Source organism: Ischnura elegans, chromosome 8 (genome assembly GCF_921293095.1).
Source record: "Ischnura elegans chromosome 8, ioIscEleg1.1, whole genome shotgun sequence".
NCBI classification, from domain to species: Eukaryota; Metazoa; Arthropoda; class Insecta; order Odonata; family Coenagrionidae; genus Ischnura; species Ischnura elegans.
The window spans coordinates 114516704-114534002 of NC_060253.1; the positions used below are offsets into that span (position 1 = coordinate 114516704).

General features: G+C 39.0%; 1 protein-coding gene across 1 annotated transcript in view; it reads left to right on the plus strand.

Annotated features, from left to right (window-relative positions):
- The window catches only part of LOC124163452 (golgin-45), a 56844-nt gene that overhangs the window by 16351 nt on the left and 23194 nt on the right, over positions 1 to 17299 (plus strand). The window contains exon 5 of the mRNA XM_046540371.1: positions 492 to 691. Coding sequence (XP_046396327.1) covers positions 492 to 691 — 200 coding nt within the window. The remainder of the gene's footprint in view (positions 1 to 491; positions 692 to 17299) is intronic.

Here is a 17299-nt window from a genome sequence, read left to right on the forward strand (position 1 = left end):
TCCAAAGTCGCACAAATCCCTAAATCATTCTCAGCAGTTGACCTTGAACTCTGACATGGATAGGCAGAGACAGTTAGCAGAGGAGCTCAGCCACAGTCTTAATCTATTCAAAGCTCGAGTATGCATTCGATTCCACAGCGATCTGAGTGAAAGTTGGCGGGAGATGGCATTTACTGGGCAATGCCTAAGGACTCCTCCAGAATACGGGAATCCCAAAATATTGCCTCCAACATCTGCCAATTTCATCTGCTGACCCAGAAGTAGACTCTGGCATAGATGAGGCAGACGTCTACATTATAATGTTCAAGTGTTTGATTATGAGGCTTCTTCAGGATATTTTGATAACAAACTTTCTTAAGTGCACAATAGTATTCACTTGCTTTCTCCGGGCTTGATTTCTTTACTCCACTCTTATCATTGGCTGAAAATCTGCCTTAGTTTTGACTTGCATTGATTTTGATTTGGGCATTTTGTTTTCTTTTGTCTTTGAGGTTAATGGTGAGCTGAAGACTCTGCTCGTTGCTGCAGTTGGTGAGGACCTGGAGAGCAGAGTACACAATCTCACGGAGGACAAGGCACACCTGTCGCGTGCACTCCTCTCGTCAGCAAGGCGACTCTCCACGCATCGGGAGCAAACCGAGTGGCTTGCCAGTCAGTGTGAGGTCTGGCGAAGCAAATTCCTTGCAAGCAGGTGATGTGATACACATTTCTGTTGCCAATTTCTGCACCGTCATTTATTCACATGTTTCTCGGAAGGCCTTGCATTTGTGATGTGTGCTATCTTTGAAATTCTTTACAATCAAGCAGTACTTGCTGATAATAATAATTATATCTTATCCGTTTAATCAAGTGTACTAATCCAACTCTAAGGCATTCCAAAGAACAAATTATTGACCCTTTGTTTAAGCTTTGCCTGTGATTGGGATGCCTCAAAAAAAAAAAAAAACAATTTATTTATGAGAATAATCTCGAAATTAGACAAATAGAATGACTTGATTCATGCTTACCCTGGATCACCCCTAAGTACGTAGTCAATAAAACATGTTTAATCAGAAAGAGGAGAGAGGTGTATTTGAGTAAATAATATGCAAAAGTACACCAGCCTCAATACCAGGATTAAAGTAAATGCCTGGTGAGAACAAAATACCCTCATAATTCCATGTACAGTGAGTCCTCGTTTAACGTCACTTACCGTTCCTGAACAATGTGACGATAAACGAAATGACGTTTATCGAAACATAATATCCCATGAGAAACAATGTAAAAAGTGAATATCGGCTCCTAGAGCTCACAATTCCTACACGAAAAAATTTTAGCGTATCATATCTGGGTCATTTTTTACGATGGGAATACCAAGCTATGGCATAAATACGAGTTCCTGTCTTCATCGACAACAATAGCAGCACTGACGTAAATCCTTCTCCATTTTTGTATCTTCCTGCATTTGCTTTTTGGCTTCACTATGGTGGTCGCCCGGGCGAGCATCGCCTGGGCATCATCATCGCTGAAACATCGTCGCAGATACAGGAACCAAAATTATTGTGAACACGGCGAAAAAAGTGACAACAAAAACTCCGAGTTCTGCACGGAAAAATTCCTTGAAATCACTTTTTAGGTTCCTGTAAACCATTATTTCAAGTAAAACCTTGCGCACCTACCAAAGAATTCATTTAGCAGAAAATATGCTAAAACCGTAATCGCAATTATCAATAAACACACCGTTTTACACTTCGTTTAGACTGACTGTATTACCGCCCCCAAAACGAACAACCTTCAACGCCTGCTGCTTCGCGTTTTTTTCTCGCGCAAAATTTTAAAGCCTTGACATTATCGCGAAGCGAAGGTGCGATAAACGAATGACGGTCTCAAAATTTTTGTGACGTTATCGCGAAATGACGTTAAACGGGGTGACGTAGAACGAGGACTCACTGTACTTAAATTAAGATAAAGATACTAAGGATGAGTGAGTTCCCTTATTTAATCGTTTCTCGAGACCAGTCCAGTTCTCCCCCATTGGTTCTCAGTTATACACTGGAACCCCCATCTATCGTTCCCGCATTGATCATTTTCCGGCAGTCATCATTCACCATTCCTGGTCCCAAATAAAGTTCCATAAAGATAACGTAATTTTTTCCCGCATCTATCGTTCTCCAAAGTATCGTTTTCCTGCATTGATCGTTTGAAGATTGCTGTCCCGTCATATAATTTTCCCTCATCCATCGTTTGATGAAAATGAGATGAAGTGTTCACAATGTGTTATTTATGGCTGATAACAACAGACACTGCTGCATGAATCACCTTTTAGCCCAGAAGGCGTCAAAGAACAGTGAATTTCGGCAATTGTTATTATACTTTTATTATATTGAAATATCAGTAATGAGCATGTAATGCAAAAATGAATGATACCAAATGTGACGTATTTCTAACATTATTTAAGCAAGGAAATAGTTGGAATAATACAATGGTGATTCCTGTCAAATCTTGATATCCTCGCTGCTGAGCTTCTTGGCAGTTGATGTGGCATTTTTTTCCCAAAACAGGTCATCAGGTTTACTACTTACAAGGGGAGACCACGAAAGTTGCTCCGCCTTTTTCGATGCCGTATTTTTTATGGCCTTCGGAATGGTGAACACATCCCTGAACTAGTAGTGGTTCCGTTGAATGGGCCTTAGTTTGGCTGTAATTAATTAATTTTTATGCGGTACTTTTCATAATCCGCATATAGTCCCATGATATCACATTCGGCTCAAGCGGGTCGGTTGGGGTAGTGGTTAGCGTCAACGGCTGCCACCCGGGGGACTAGGGTTCAAGGCTCCGTGATGGCTTTTTATTTTCTTGCCTCCATTGTGATCATACGGCGTCAACTTTTTTATTAATTTTAATTGCGACAAGCATAGACATGAGACTATTTTTTTATCACCATAATGACGTTTAGGTATTTAAGCAGTGTCATTTTCAACGCGGAGAAGTGAAGGCTTCATTTTCTACTCAAAAACATAACGAAAGATTAACGGGGGGCTAAAACAGTGGCTTTTTTTGGTAGAAATGACATTTGTTGGTGCATATCTTGTTATTATATTGGAAGGGCTACGGAAGATTTTGGGAAGCGGCGAGCACAAGACACATTTGGTGTAATTGTTGCTTTTAACCCTCTAGCGGGCGCGATTGTTATTGCTTCACAACAGGGCGAATGGCGTACTTTGCCTATGTTATGTGCATATATGATAATACTCGATTTTTGTTAAAATTAATCTTTACTTGTAGAAATTAGTAACATCTTATACATTTATAGGTGATACAGATATAAAGGTACAGAGGTGGTATACGGCCGGTCTCCCGGCGTAATTTATACTCCACGTGTGACGGGTTCCTCTTGCTGATCTAAAAAAAATTAGCTACAGTACCTCGAACTTTGAAAATTCGCAATATAGACAGTCAAAGTACATTGTAGGAATACACGAGACCATTCTGGCCCAGAATGTACGCACGATGTTGAAATCCTTGGTTTTCGAAGAATGACGTATTTTATACGCCAGCACGTCCGGTCCAGGGTCATAAACTTTTATTTCATCCTATTTATTAATGGAAATTATATTTCGGAATGGTTATTTTTAGTACATAGGTACTGTGTAAGTAAACTCCCTTTGGAGTAAAGTGAATTACAAGTGTTCGAGAAATATGGCATTTTATAATTGTTTTTTGTTCTTATTAATGATGTCTGTACGGATGTTGTTGGTCGCCGCGAGCCTTTAATGGCATGTGCTCTAGCAAGAGTGGTTTCCATTTTTAATGTGGAAGTTGATCAGTATAAGCAATGAAAAAATTAACAATTTGGCACACACCAACCCCATGCTAGTGTAGTCGTCGTATCTCCGTGTTTGAAATGACACTGCTTAAATACCTAACGCCATTATGGTGATAAAAAAATAGTCTCATGTCTATGCTTGTCGCAATTAAAATTAATAAAAAAGTTGACGCCGTATGATCACAATGGAGGCAAGAAAATAAAAAGCCATCACGGAGCCTTGAACCCTAGTCCCCCGGGTGGCAGCCGTTGACGCTAACCACTACCCCACCCGATCCGCTTGAGACGAGGGTGATATCATGGGACTATATGCGGATTATGAAAAGTACCGCATAAAAATTAATTAATTACAGCCAAACTAAGGCCCATTCAACGGAACCACTACTAGTTCAGGGATGTGTTCACCATTCCGAAGGCCATAAAAAATACGGCATCGAAAAAGGCGGAGCAACTTTCGTGGTCTCCCCTTGTTAGAAATGAGTGGGTCAGCTGCCTTCTCTTAAGGACAAATAAATTTCATGGTCATGCTTCACCCTCTGCAGTATGCTCCGCGTACTCTGTACACGATAGCATCAGTTCTGAACTTCACCTCGTACAAGTGGTTCTGACTTTCCTGGGTGGGTTGACTTCAAACCAGCGAGTGTTTTCAGTGTGGGTTTAATAAAGTCGGGTTTCATTTTTATTAGTTTTATTTTTATTCATCTTAGAACCATTGCCCCTACGAAGAAACTATTGAGGGCTTTAAAAGATGGACTGCAAATAATTAAAGATGAAGAAAAGAATCCGGGCTAGAAGCCCGTGAGTATTGCTACGCCTCGGACTGTCCGCTAGCACATGACAGCAGGGGGTGGGGATAGAGCGAGATACTTCGTGAGAACAAGAAGTGGGATGAAGCCGAGGATCAGGTGGGCGTGCCGCTGATGAGCAATGCTACATTTTTTACGCCATTGTCTCGATTATATTAAAAATTTAAATGTTAGAAAGGAACATTTCACATAATTAACTATTTTTGGCCTTTGCGATCCATCTCACAAACAATCACTGCGTTCGAATTATTCTGTGTTTGAATTATTCTGAATTTTGGAGAGTATGAAGTTGAGATAATGAAGATTCACTATGATTGGTCGCTAAGAAGATGATTTCGCGGATATCCGCGGAGTTTTTTTACAAATTTCTTTATAGTTGTTTACTCAGTTGTGCTGAGTCCTCGCTTGCTAACCTATGGTTTATTGCTATTTTACCATCTTGGTAATAACTGTGATTTTCCTACATGGACGATGTCTTGATCAAACTACATTCCTATTCAGAAATGGGTTATCGAAATATACATCGCCAGATAGCATGCAACAACAGGTAACATTGCTCAGCTTTCCATAAGTCAAAAGTCAATGTAATGGCGCCGATCTAACTATGACAATGTTGCGCTTTCAACTTCCATACGTAACACTGGAAAAGATGGAGGGGGTTTCACTACTACATATGTAAGTTGCCATACTTAAGACGTAGCCTATTATATTATAATAATGACAAAGCCAGCCAAAGAGGATGAGGGCGGAACTAACTCCCCCTCTCCCAATGTCATATCTTCCTCCCATTCCCCTCCCACTGATAACTGAGCCAAACAAAAAAAGAATGTCAAATGAACTCGTGCCAGCATACTCAAAGCCATAAATCACATAAATGCTTGGACATAACTGGCTTTAGGTCTTGTAGATCTGACACACATCTTATATTTTTAGTTTAATGAGCAGATAATGCAAATCACAATAATTAAGGCTTGCTCAGCAGTGCATCACCCTCAAGAAATATCTGTCGTAATACCAAACGAACACTGTGGAATGAACTTTTTGACCTTGCTAGATCTGATTTATTTTACATGTAAAACGTCGGCCATTTGGCAGTACAAAGATTATCACTCCCTAAAATGCTATTCTCGTAAAATGCCAGACTCACTAAACCTCCACTGCCTCCACTGTACTTGTTGGATTTTCAATGGAACTCCAAATGGAATTAGAATTTTTTATTTGTCCACAGTGATACAATACACTAGTTACACACTAGGCAGGTATATAGGACACGTCAAAATATCAAATATTAGTTTAAAGTACAATATACACATCGAATATAAAATTTTACACTGTGAAACCTTACATGCTATGTACTCAAATATTCATTAATGCTATAGAAGCATTTTTCAAGAAGATAAGTAAAAACAATTTTTTTAAATACAAGTATTCTATTTTCACATTTTATATAGGCAGGCAACTTATTATATAGTTTCGTGCACATTGCACGGGGTCCTTTGGCGGTATGGGTAAAATTTTTTTGTGTGACATGTAGATCATTACACTTTCTGGTATTGTAGGAGTGTATACTATTATTTTGAATGAAATCGCTAAGGTGTTGTTTTGCATAGATTACAGAGTGGTATATGTATATACAAGGCACAGTTAACAAATGTTGATTTTTAAATAGAGGTCTGCAGTGAGCTCGGTGATGCTGTTTAAGCATTACCCTCAACACTTTCTTTTGAATAAAAAAAGCATTGTGCAACTTAGGTGAGGAACCCCAGAGCATGACACCATATGATATCCTAGAGTAGAACAGACCATAGTAAAGCATCTTCAACACATCTAGACTGACAGTATATTTGATCACAGACATCAGATAGAAAACAGTATTTAGTTTTTTACATAAGAAATCAATATGCGTTTCCCATTTTAAGTAAGAATCGACATAAATACCAAGGAATTTTACGTTTTTAACCATACCGAGATCAAAGTCATCATGTAAAGGAGAATTTCTATGTGAGAAGATTGACACTTGCGTTTTTTCAGCACTTAGAACCAGGTTGTTGTTTGCACACCATTCAGTCATACAGTAAACTCTCGATTATACGAAGCAGGATTTTACGAAGTTTTCGATTATACGAAGTGATAGTGCGGTCCCGGCGAAAAGCCTATGGTAAATACATGGTGCTATTCGATTATACGAAGTTTCGATTATACGAAGTTTCGATTATACGAAATGTTTCGAATTTACGAACCTCGGATCGGTCCCCAGGAGCAAAAGGCATTCGTTTATACGAACTATGGCGAAATATTTGTCAACAAAACTAGTTACGCCGGCGTAAGTAGCTAAAAAAAACCAGCGCTTCCAACTGTGGTTCATCAAAAGTGTGAAATCGTAAATGACAGTGCAACTTTGGAGAGAAAGGGTTCGCCTAAAACCTCACGGTGGGAATTTAGGGGAAGTAGGACTTAATTAAAATATCGCGACTGATATAATGCCCCTATTTACGTGCCTATTCGTAAACATCGCATCGACAATACTTCGTAGTTTAACATGTCAGGAAGGCCGAGCGGGGTATTTCGTACACTCCTAATTAACCCTTTGCACTGCTGTGAACGTACCTGGTACGTTCGCAAGGCAGGCTGCTGTGAACGTACTTCGAAGACTACTTGACTACTTTTCGCCGAAGCACTTCGAAGGGTCCCTAATCCGGGACCCTTTCCTCGACGAGCTCACCCTCGCTGGCCCCTCTCTTCGACCCTCCGAGCGTGGGGCCTTTTCTCCCCAGAAGTGACCGCTCTGACTGCATTTTGAAAATCTATCAATCAATGCCATCATCAAAAATAATTGTTTGCATCGCACTCCAGCCTATCAGGCATTCAAGTACGTCTCTGAACCGTGTTTCTGCGATGAGGAATAACGACTTTGTTAACTTTGCTAAAATGGCCAAGTTAATAAAATTGTCATTTTTCATCGCAGAAACACGGTTCAAAGACGTACTTTATTTCCTCCACTACAATCGCAAATTGCTGGAAATCGGCCGGATTCCCTTTGATAGCGCACCATGAGGATGTTCTCGAGGTTGGTAATTGATACAACTAGCCTACTAGTAATTCTACTGCTATAATATCACGGCTATGGTTGATTCGTTACGTTATACATTCAGGAAGCAGCAGCGGATAAAATCGCAGAGGAGATTAGAGGCTTAAAAGATGATTTTGAAAAATTCTTGGAAAAAGCAGAAAGAGCACAGCGCGCAACATCAAACGATTATATTGCCCTTGACGATGATCTCAGGGCTTGCGACAATGGGACGCCGGTACATGCGTCGGAAGAAGCAGCGGCCGGGACTAGTCATAATAGCAGTGACGACGAAGATGAAAGTGAAGCAATTTCACCAAATAAAAAAGAAGTACTCGCTGCCCTCCAAACATTAAGATATATTGATCTGGCTAACGAGTTAGGTCCCCAATTTCATTCCCATTTATGCAAGTGAGAAACCATGGTGGAAGCGGCGATGGAGAAGGGCACAAAGGAAAAAAATAATTGATATTTTAGTAGTATCTTTTTGTGTATATAATGGCCTTCCTGAATAAACAACTTAAATATCTTAAGTATTGGGCTCTATTAACCACCAACTTATTTTTCAGTCTACTCGTAATGAAGACGCACTTCTAACCTTGAACTTTCTTCTCGCGCGTCTCCCCGTTTTCCCATGCCGAGAGATCTTTCTTTCCAAATTCTTTGTTTACTTCCTCCCGCAACCTTCTGCTGATCTTGCTGACACCCATCTTACGCATCCCAAACCCCTCCTTCCCCAGCATTTCCCATTCACTCCCTCCCCCCTAAGGTGACAGAGGTCGAGTGCGTCGCAAAAAATACGGCCCCCAAACGTAGACTGAGGCAGAGCTGAAGGCCATTTCCCCACCCTTCTTTCTCCTGCCCCCTTCACCACTGTTCACCACTCCTTTGTGCTGACCGCACTTCTTTCCTCAGGCAATCCCCATCCCACTCTTATTCACCCCACCCACTGGGAACGTTCCCCGATTGTGGAGAAGGGCATGGTTCATCTTCACCTCCAAGGGGGGTAAGTTATTAACCGGAGAGAGGCTGAAGAAGTATCTTCCACTATCAGGGAAATGGTGCCGCGCTTATAATTCCCTCTCTTCTTCTCTGCTGACGTTTCAATTGAAATTATTTTCTTTGCTCTTTCCTCACTATATTTATTTACGATTATTGCGCGACTATTTTTAGGGCTAAAGCTAAGAAAATCTTTTCTCTACGTCAATGATTCTTTGTAGGGATGAGTCGATTCCAAATGTCGATTCTCGATTCCCGGGCACGGAATCGGAATCGAGAATCGATCGCCTAAAGTCGATTCCGATTCCATCGATTCCAGGAAGATAAATGTTTTGAGCATAGACATTGAGTTTGGGGCACAAAGGCTGCCACACATCTAAGCGGCCGCGGTGTCAGCCTTGCCCGCGCGGAGGATACGCCCGGCACGCGGGTGCTGCGACAAACATACCTAAGCGGCCTCGGAAACATGAAAATGTCGGCAAGAGCGACAAACCGACGAACCCTGAAATGGCGCGTGATCATGAGCAACTCTAAGAGAAAAAAAAATTGGAAACCTCGGGATCGCGAAGCAATGCATGCGTTTTCCGTTCTTTTATTAGCCGCTGGTCACGGCAAATCAAAGTATTGCGATTATGAATCACATTCGGAGAATTCATCTCGACCACCAATTTTAAAGTATAATAGATCGAAATACATATATATTTTTTATTTTCGAATGATATTTGAAGTCTGATGATAATAAAAACGTGCACAGAGCGAGTTTTCCTGTGAAAAAAGTTTCTTATAGGTAAATACGCGCTGAGAGCGGGTTTTTTATATACGTAACTTTTTTAGACTAACACGCGTCTGCGTCAATAATAAAAAAATTAGACACATTCGCGTTTGTATAGCCCAGTTTCATCAATGCAACCCTTGAGGAAGTTGATACTTGCTTGGCATAAGCCGCCGCGGCCTCCGGGCGGACTCGACAGGTTGCGTTCGGCCGCCACCGCGCACCCGCCAGGCTGCTCTAGTGTGTATGGACGCAATGAACGCTACATTATTGTTTAGCCACCGCGGCCAAACGAGAATGTAGCCACCGCGGCTATTGTTATTTTTAGGGATGGTCGGATCGGATACCTTGGATCCAAATATCCGTGGATATTGCCCTTCATCGGATATATCGGATCCAAAGTCGCGGAAGACATCGGATCTGGATCCGAAATTTTAAATAGATTCAGTGAATGCAACGCCCCATCACGGTGGAAAGAGTTCCGATTCTCTCTTCGAATGCGTCGTCGCATGCGATTCTTGTCCTACTCATGAACCGTTTTGTTTGAAAGCTCTCGCAGAGGTTGCGAGTAGAATTTCAGCCGTGGCCAGGATTTTCAGCCAGAAAATAAAAAAGGCAAAATACGACTGGCACATAGTGTGACTCTTCCCAAGAGATTGAACAATCATCGGAGGAATTTCAGCGCCGTAGGATAATAACCACGTCAAAAATAACTACGTCGCAGATTTCAGAAAACCACCCTCGGCCGTCCATCAGCCCGTGCCTCTGTTGTTTTTTTTGTATCCGAAATCACACGGACCAAAAATCATTGTCTTCTAAGGAAAATATCAAATCACATGAAAACAATTGAAGCGTGTTTCATCCCTAACTCGCCTCACCAACTGACCTTTTTTGGCCTACCTGCTTCAATTCTCTGTTTCTAGACGACAAATGCTAGGAGAGTGACTTTTTGGGCCCGAAGATATCTTGATAGCTTCGACAATTAGATGCTATGCACGGGATTTAAAAAAGAATTAGACCAAACTTGACGCATTCCTGACGATATTTCTGTTTATTTTTCAGCTCTAATTGATTGCCACTCAGTTTTCTATCTACAATTCTACAATTACACTTTACTGATTGTCCAAACAGCATAATTTTCAAAGAAACAAGCGTAGCATTAACCCCTCAAACAATTAGAGACGGATTGGAAACGCCAACTACATATATCACGTAGCGCGCCCGGCTTCGCTTTGAAGGCAACGACGTCACTGAAGCAAGATCTGATTTCTTCGTCCGACTCCCTCATTTGTAGCCTTGTTGTTTGAAATACGGAGGGAGCGGGCTCCTTCCTCTCCACCTCTCCTACACGTGCTCCTTCCCAGTGGCGTAGCCATGGGGATGGTCCGGACCTCACCCCCCGAAATATAAAAACATAGTTATTGTCCTTCACAAAAGAAAACAAGGGCATTTCCATGAAAATGTCAACTTTTTCTCTCAAATTAAAATTTAGTTGGGAAATATTTTATTTGGATATATCAACAGTTAAATGATTGAATTTTATGAAATCGGTATTTAATTTGTTCAAATAACTTAGTTACTCATTTGTTGATTGCTGAATTCAAGATGGCAGCCACGGATTGGTAATGAACTATTTTATCATCGTTTAAAAAGAAATATATATCAACAAAGAAAGTGAGCTGTTTTTTATTGAGCTTTTTGTTTTATGTTGTATAGCTTTGGCAACATTTTAAAACAAACATCACCTTAAATATGCAATGCATAAAGACTTAAAAATATGTATGTATGTGCAGGTGCATAAATGGTAATTCCGTCACAAAAACTCGAAATTGTTTTTGTTCTATCACTATTTATTATCAAAGAGGGATAATGTTCCTCCTGGAAAGGTAGGTTCTGACACCCTCTAAGGTTTTAATTTTAGTTTCTCTCAAAAATGCTTATTCTAGCCCATATGGCAGCGTGACGGAATTACTGCGAAGTGACGGAATTACTGTGACAGAATTACCTAAAATTAGGTGATGTCTGTTTTTAATTAGCATTATTTTTAGATAGCTGTGTTGAATAAATTACCTTATATCCAACCTCTAAGCTGATATTTCATGTTATATATTTAAATTTATCATTAGGTTATGTTAGGTAAAGGGATAATTTTTTTGTAGGTGAACTGTTAAAAATATTTTAAGTGCGGTTGAATATAGTCTCCTTATCTCTACCATGTGAAAATATAGCTTAAAATAGGCAACGCATATAGTAAATGTGCATGAGTAGGCCCTACAATAAGAATCAATGTTTAAATTTCCTTATTGAATCACAGAAATGGAAATTAACCTCTAGAAACTGTCCTTAGAATATTTATCATATCCACTTAATTCTTTCCAGGTTGAAGTGTAATACATAAATATGGCTAAAACACCTTCAGAAAGACAGCGTTATAGTAGAAAGAGAAGAAAAGAAGCAGGATTACATGAAAAAATGAAAAAAAAGGATAGAGAGAGGAAAAGTAGAATAAAGCAGCAGATGAATAAGAGGCAGATGAAAGATCAGAAAGAAAAAAATAGATTAGCTCAACGCTGCTTCAAACAAAAACTGAGAGACAGTGCATCAGAGAAACCAGGAGACTCAAATAGAATATCCACAACCCAACCAAGTTATGAAGCCCAAACCTCTTCCATTTTAACATCTCCATACAAAAGTAGGAAAAGTCCAGGAAAAGCTGTAAGCAGAATCAAAAAATGTCTCCCTAAGAGTCCGCGTAAAGTTAAGAGAGTTTTGCAATATCTCAACTTACAATATGATGAACCCTCTCCACCTAAGACCCAAAAGGTGATATTGTAAACATAATTTAGAACTTCTATTTGCAAGATTCAATCAGTTGGATGTGTCCAGGACAAAAAGATTTAGTAATTTCAAGGCAGCCAGATGGAAGCAAAATAAAGTATCAGAAACGGTATATGCTTATGACATTGAAATAAGCATACTATCATTCAAGACAACAACATCCGGATCTCAAATGTGGATTTTCGAAGTTCTGTAGCTTGCGTCCTACCTACATAAAATGTTTGACAGATGTACCTCACACGACTTGCACTTGCAAGTATCATGGAAATCTAAAGGATTTTGTTGAAGGCCCTGTCAAAGTCAGGAGATGCACAACTCATTATACCCACTGAATTCAGACCTTTTTTGGATGCTATTTCATGTGACCAAGAGTTAGAATTCTGCATGATAGGTGAATGTGAAGGATGTGCAGTCAAGCTAAGAAACTTCTGTGATTTGTTTGAACATCCCCAGACTGAAATTAGGTGGGAACAATGGGAGAAAAGAGGAATCAGATATGAAAAAAATATCCATGAGGATTACAATTGGTACAATTGAAGATTGTGTGAATGTTCTCGAAAGTCAACTGATTTTTTTCAAAAGGCATACATTCATCAAAAGAAAGCAAAGTTCAGCCTTCAAGGATGCGAATTTAAATTGCGACAAGGAGAATGCAGTCATTCAAGTTGATTTTGCAGAAAACTTGACCATAATCGACCAAAATGAAATTCAAGCGGCTCATTGGAACCACAAGCAAGTTACTCTCTTCACGGCTTGTATGTGGACCCAGGATGCTTGTCAGTCGTTTGTAATCGTTTCAGATGAATTGACTCATGACAAATATGCAGTAGATGGTTTTTTGAGATCATTACTTCAAGAATTACGTACCATGCATCCAAACATCAATAAAGTGAGATTCTTTTCTGATAGGGCAGCAAGCCAGTTCAAGCAGAGGTACTTATTCGAAAACATTGCTTTTTTACATGAATTGTTTTCTCTACAAGAAATTGAGTGGAATTTCTTTGCTAGTAGTCATGGTAAAGGTGCAGTGGATGAAATTGGAGGTGAAATTAAAAGACAAGCAAGACTTGCCATATTATCGGGAAAAGCCAAGATTTCATCAGCCAAGACAATGTTTGAATACTGTTGTGCAAAAAATGAGAAAATTAAAATCAAGTATATTTCAAGTAATGAACTACAGGTCCATAGAAAAGAAAATCAGGAACGATGGGAAAGTATGTCATCTAGCATATTGGGTACCAGAAATACCCATAATGTTGTAGTAGTAGACAGGCATACTGTCTTACTCAAACCTTATACCGAAGCAATAAACTACACGACATTTCATTTGAGCCATCAGAAATCCATAAAAAATATAAAAGGTGTGATAACACTTCAATGAAGACCTTGGCAGTTGGAACTTTTATATTGGCCAGCCATAGTGGCAAGAAGAAAAAACTTATGTATGTATCACAAATAGCTTCAGTATCAAATGAAGATACCAATTGTTATGAGGTACTGAACCTACGCCGAAATGACGGCAAGGGGATGGTGTACATATTTCCGGAGAGAGAAGACAGATGCTGGATTGACAAAATAGACGTCGTTCACCTTGATCATCAGCCTAAACTTCACATGGTTGGAAAGCGCACTAGTTACGTTTTTCATAATGCAGTGAATGGGCAGTAAAATAAAAATTAGTGTAGAAGAATAAAAATATTTTTCACCTTTAACTATTGCTTTATTTTATTACTTGTTATTTGATTATGCAGAAGTTACATTTTTTGTTTTACCTTTTCATAATTATTGACTGTTAATTCAGAGTTGCTAGAAGTTAAATGGTCCTTTACTTTGAGTTTGAAACAAGTCTAAACAATTGGTTATTCCGTCATGGTAATTCCGTCACAGTAATTCCGTCAAGGTAATTCCGTCACGGTAATTCCGTCACGTGTTTGTTTTTGACTGTTATATACATACTAATAATTTCTAGTTTTGACAAACTGTGCGATCATAAGCAATGCCTCAAACATTATTCATAGCCATATAGAAAGTTGTAAAATTCATCTTAGATTCACAGAGTTTGAAGATGTTTGAAGTCATTACACCTAGCAGGTTGACGTGGGAGTAATTCCGTCACAGGCATACTTTAGACAAATTTAGAAGATATTTGATGATTAATTTCGTTTCTCTGCATGATCGTCATCTTCATAAAAGACTTTTGACTATGCACAGCGAGAAGTGTTTCAATATTTTATTATTTTACAATTTTATCGAAATATCCTATTGCACAATTCTCTCCAAAGGTAATTCCGTCACGCATGGAATTGCCCACAAAATATTGAAAAATCAGGAATTTACAAAATTTTTCTTTAACAAATTAAGTTTTTCGATTATAAAAAGTGTTAAAATTAGTTTAAAACCCATTATTTAGTGCCCGGTTTTTTTTTAAATTTCCCCCCTGGTTTTGAATCCCCCCCCCCCCGAACGAAATTCCTGGCTACGCCACCCCTCCACCTCTCCTTTATGTGCTTCTGCTGCCCACTTCTTCCTCATGCTAAGCGGTTGAGCACCTCGTCACACATGACGTTAATGCCGTTTTAAATACTGTTAATTGTGTTGCTAATTGCACAGTTGCAATTCAATTTAATGATACGCCGATAAAAATGTCTTGCGTGTAAACATTTCCACTGAGATAAGGAGAACCAATGAATGCCATGTGCGTGCACTGTGGCGTAAGTTATCCCGAGGATGTGCTAAATCCACCTCACCATACTGAAGCATTTTCAGATGAAACACAAGTCCGTAAGTGATGAGAAAGTAAAATTCGGGGGAAACGTGCGTGAGGAAAATTGGAATTCAGTCGATGGCAGGGGGGTACCCAGGAATTTTGTTAAGGGGGGATCCAAAACCAGGGGGAAAATTTTTAAACAACAGGGTACAAAGGAGAGGGTTTCAAACTAATTTTAGCGCCCTTCATAATAGAAAAACTTCATTTTTCAAAGATTCATTTTTTTCATTTTTGTAAATTCATGATTTTTAAATATTTTGTTTCCTTTTATGAAGGAAAGTAATTGTGTTTTTTATATTTATATTCCTCTCGCTACGCCACTGGTCAGTGGTTCATCCTAAGATTTTTCCTATTTTCCTTTCCAAACCCAAGCGTAACAGTTTAGGCCCTGAGTATGTGAAGATGTTTTTAAAAAACAACTTGAAAGCCCATAAAATAATTTTTAATTTATAAAAATATTAGAATGTGAATGAAAATCTAAGAAGCATTCCATTGATTGTATGTACCCACAATAAACGAATAATGACTTCGTTTAATGGCAGGAATTTGAAAATGAATTTGGATTCGAAAATATCCGATTCAAAAGATCTCGCTCCAAAAATCCTGGATCCGTCCATCCCTAGTTATTTTATTCCATTCAATTCTTAAATTTTAATGACGGCGATGCTACAGATAAATCAAAATCCCACCAGTTAGAATGAACAAGAATCGATGGAATCGGAATCGAGAATCAGGAATCGATTTGAAGGAATCGAAATTGGAATCGGAATCGAAAAAAAGTGGAATCGACTCATCCCTAATTCTTTGCATAACTTTCAATACGGAGGAGAAAGGGACACGAAAAGTAAATGAGGTGAATGTACAGATTTTTGCGTGTCATTTTTAGGAATTCACGCAAGTGAACCAATACTTCACACACGTTGAGAAATGATGAAACATCTCTTGTAGGAAAACAATCAATGCGGATAATAACGTTTCCCTTTTTATTTCTCCGATAATGGAAGATGTTTCTCCTGTCGTTTTCCGGTTGGAACCTTGCTCCTGTCGGCATAAAAGAAGAGAGAGAAATACTATATGAACATAGCACTTCACACCAGGTATGAAGAATATGGTCCGGATGAAAAATAAAGTCTTTCGTAGCAACGTCTGCGAAGATGATGGAGCACAGTATCCGGACGGAGAGCTCAAACAGAATTTACTTCAAATATTCGCCAGAAGATAATCATATCCTACGAAATTTAGAATCGTAACTGAATCTCAACAAAAATAACCAATGGAAAAGATAGCACATTCAACTGAATATACAGAGTAACTCGAAATATTAACTTACGAAGGTTATTTAGGAAACGGGTGGAGGCCCTCGTTTTTCTTTTTTTTTCTCGTCACTGAGCGATAGAGGGCGACATAAATGGCGGTTAGGCCGGCTGCCGCTAACATTCCGTGGGTGCTGGAAACAAATATCTATCTTACGCGAACTTAATAGTTGTTATTCGCTCCTAACCATAAATTTATAACATTAAATTCTTATAATAAATTTTGCAATTCATTATTTGATTACGTTTTCTAAACTGGTCGGGAATTTCTTAAGCGATCGTTGATGTTGAAGTATGAACAAGAAATGGGAATTTTATGGTGGTATAATTATTTAACGATTTTTCACATCATAAATCGATAACAAAAAGCCTTTTCTATGAATTAATCAGAGAATAACCACCGCAAACATTTAAATAAGACCACTAAAGACAAAAAACGGCGGAAGAAACAAAAGCGAACATTTTTTTCGTGACTTATGAAAAAGGTTTGAATTTACGAAACTCGATTTTACGAAGTGCCGATTTTCCGGTCCCACTGACTTCGTAAAATCAAGAGTTTACTGTACTTTCTATTAATGGTTTTCTGGATCTTAATACTTCAATCTCAGTTTTACTGGATGTTAGAACACTGACATCATCAGCGTATAAAATACACTTATTATTAGGGTTTTCCATCAGCTTATTGGGTAGGTCATTGATAAATATTAAAAATAACAGTGGACCTAGTACTGACCCTTGTGGTACACCTTTGTCAATCTCCCTAAGTGAGGATGAGTAATTTATGCCATTTTGTCGAATGGTTACCTTCTGTTTTCGTCTACATAGGTAGATTTTTAGCCAATTTCAAGAGATACCTCTGATGCCTAGAGATAAGCATTTTAACAGCAAGAGTTCATGGTCCACAGAGTCGAAGGCTTTTCTCATATCAAAAA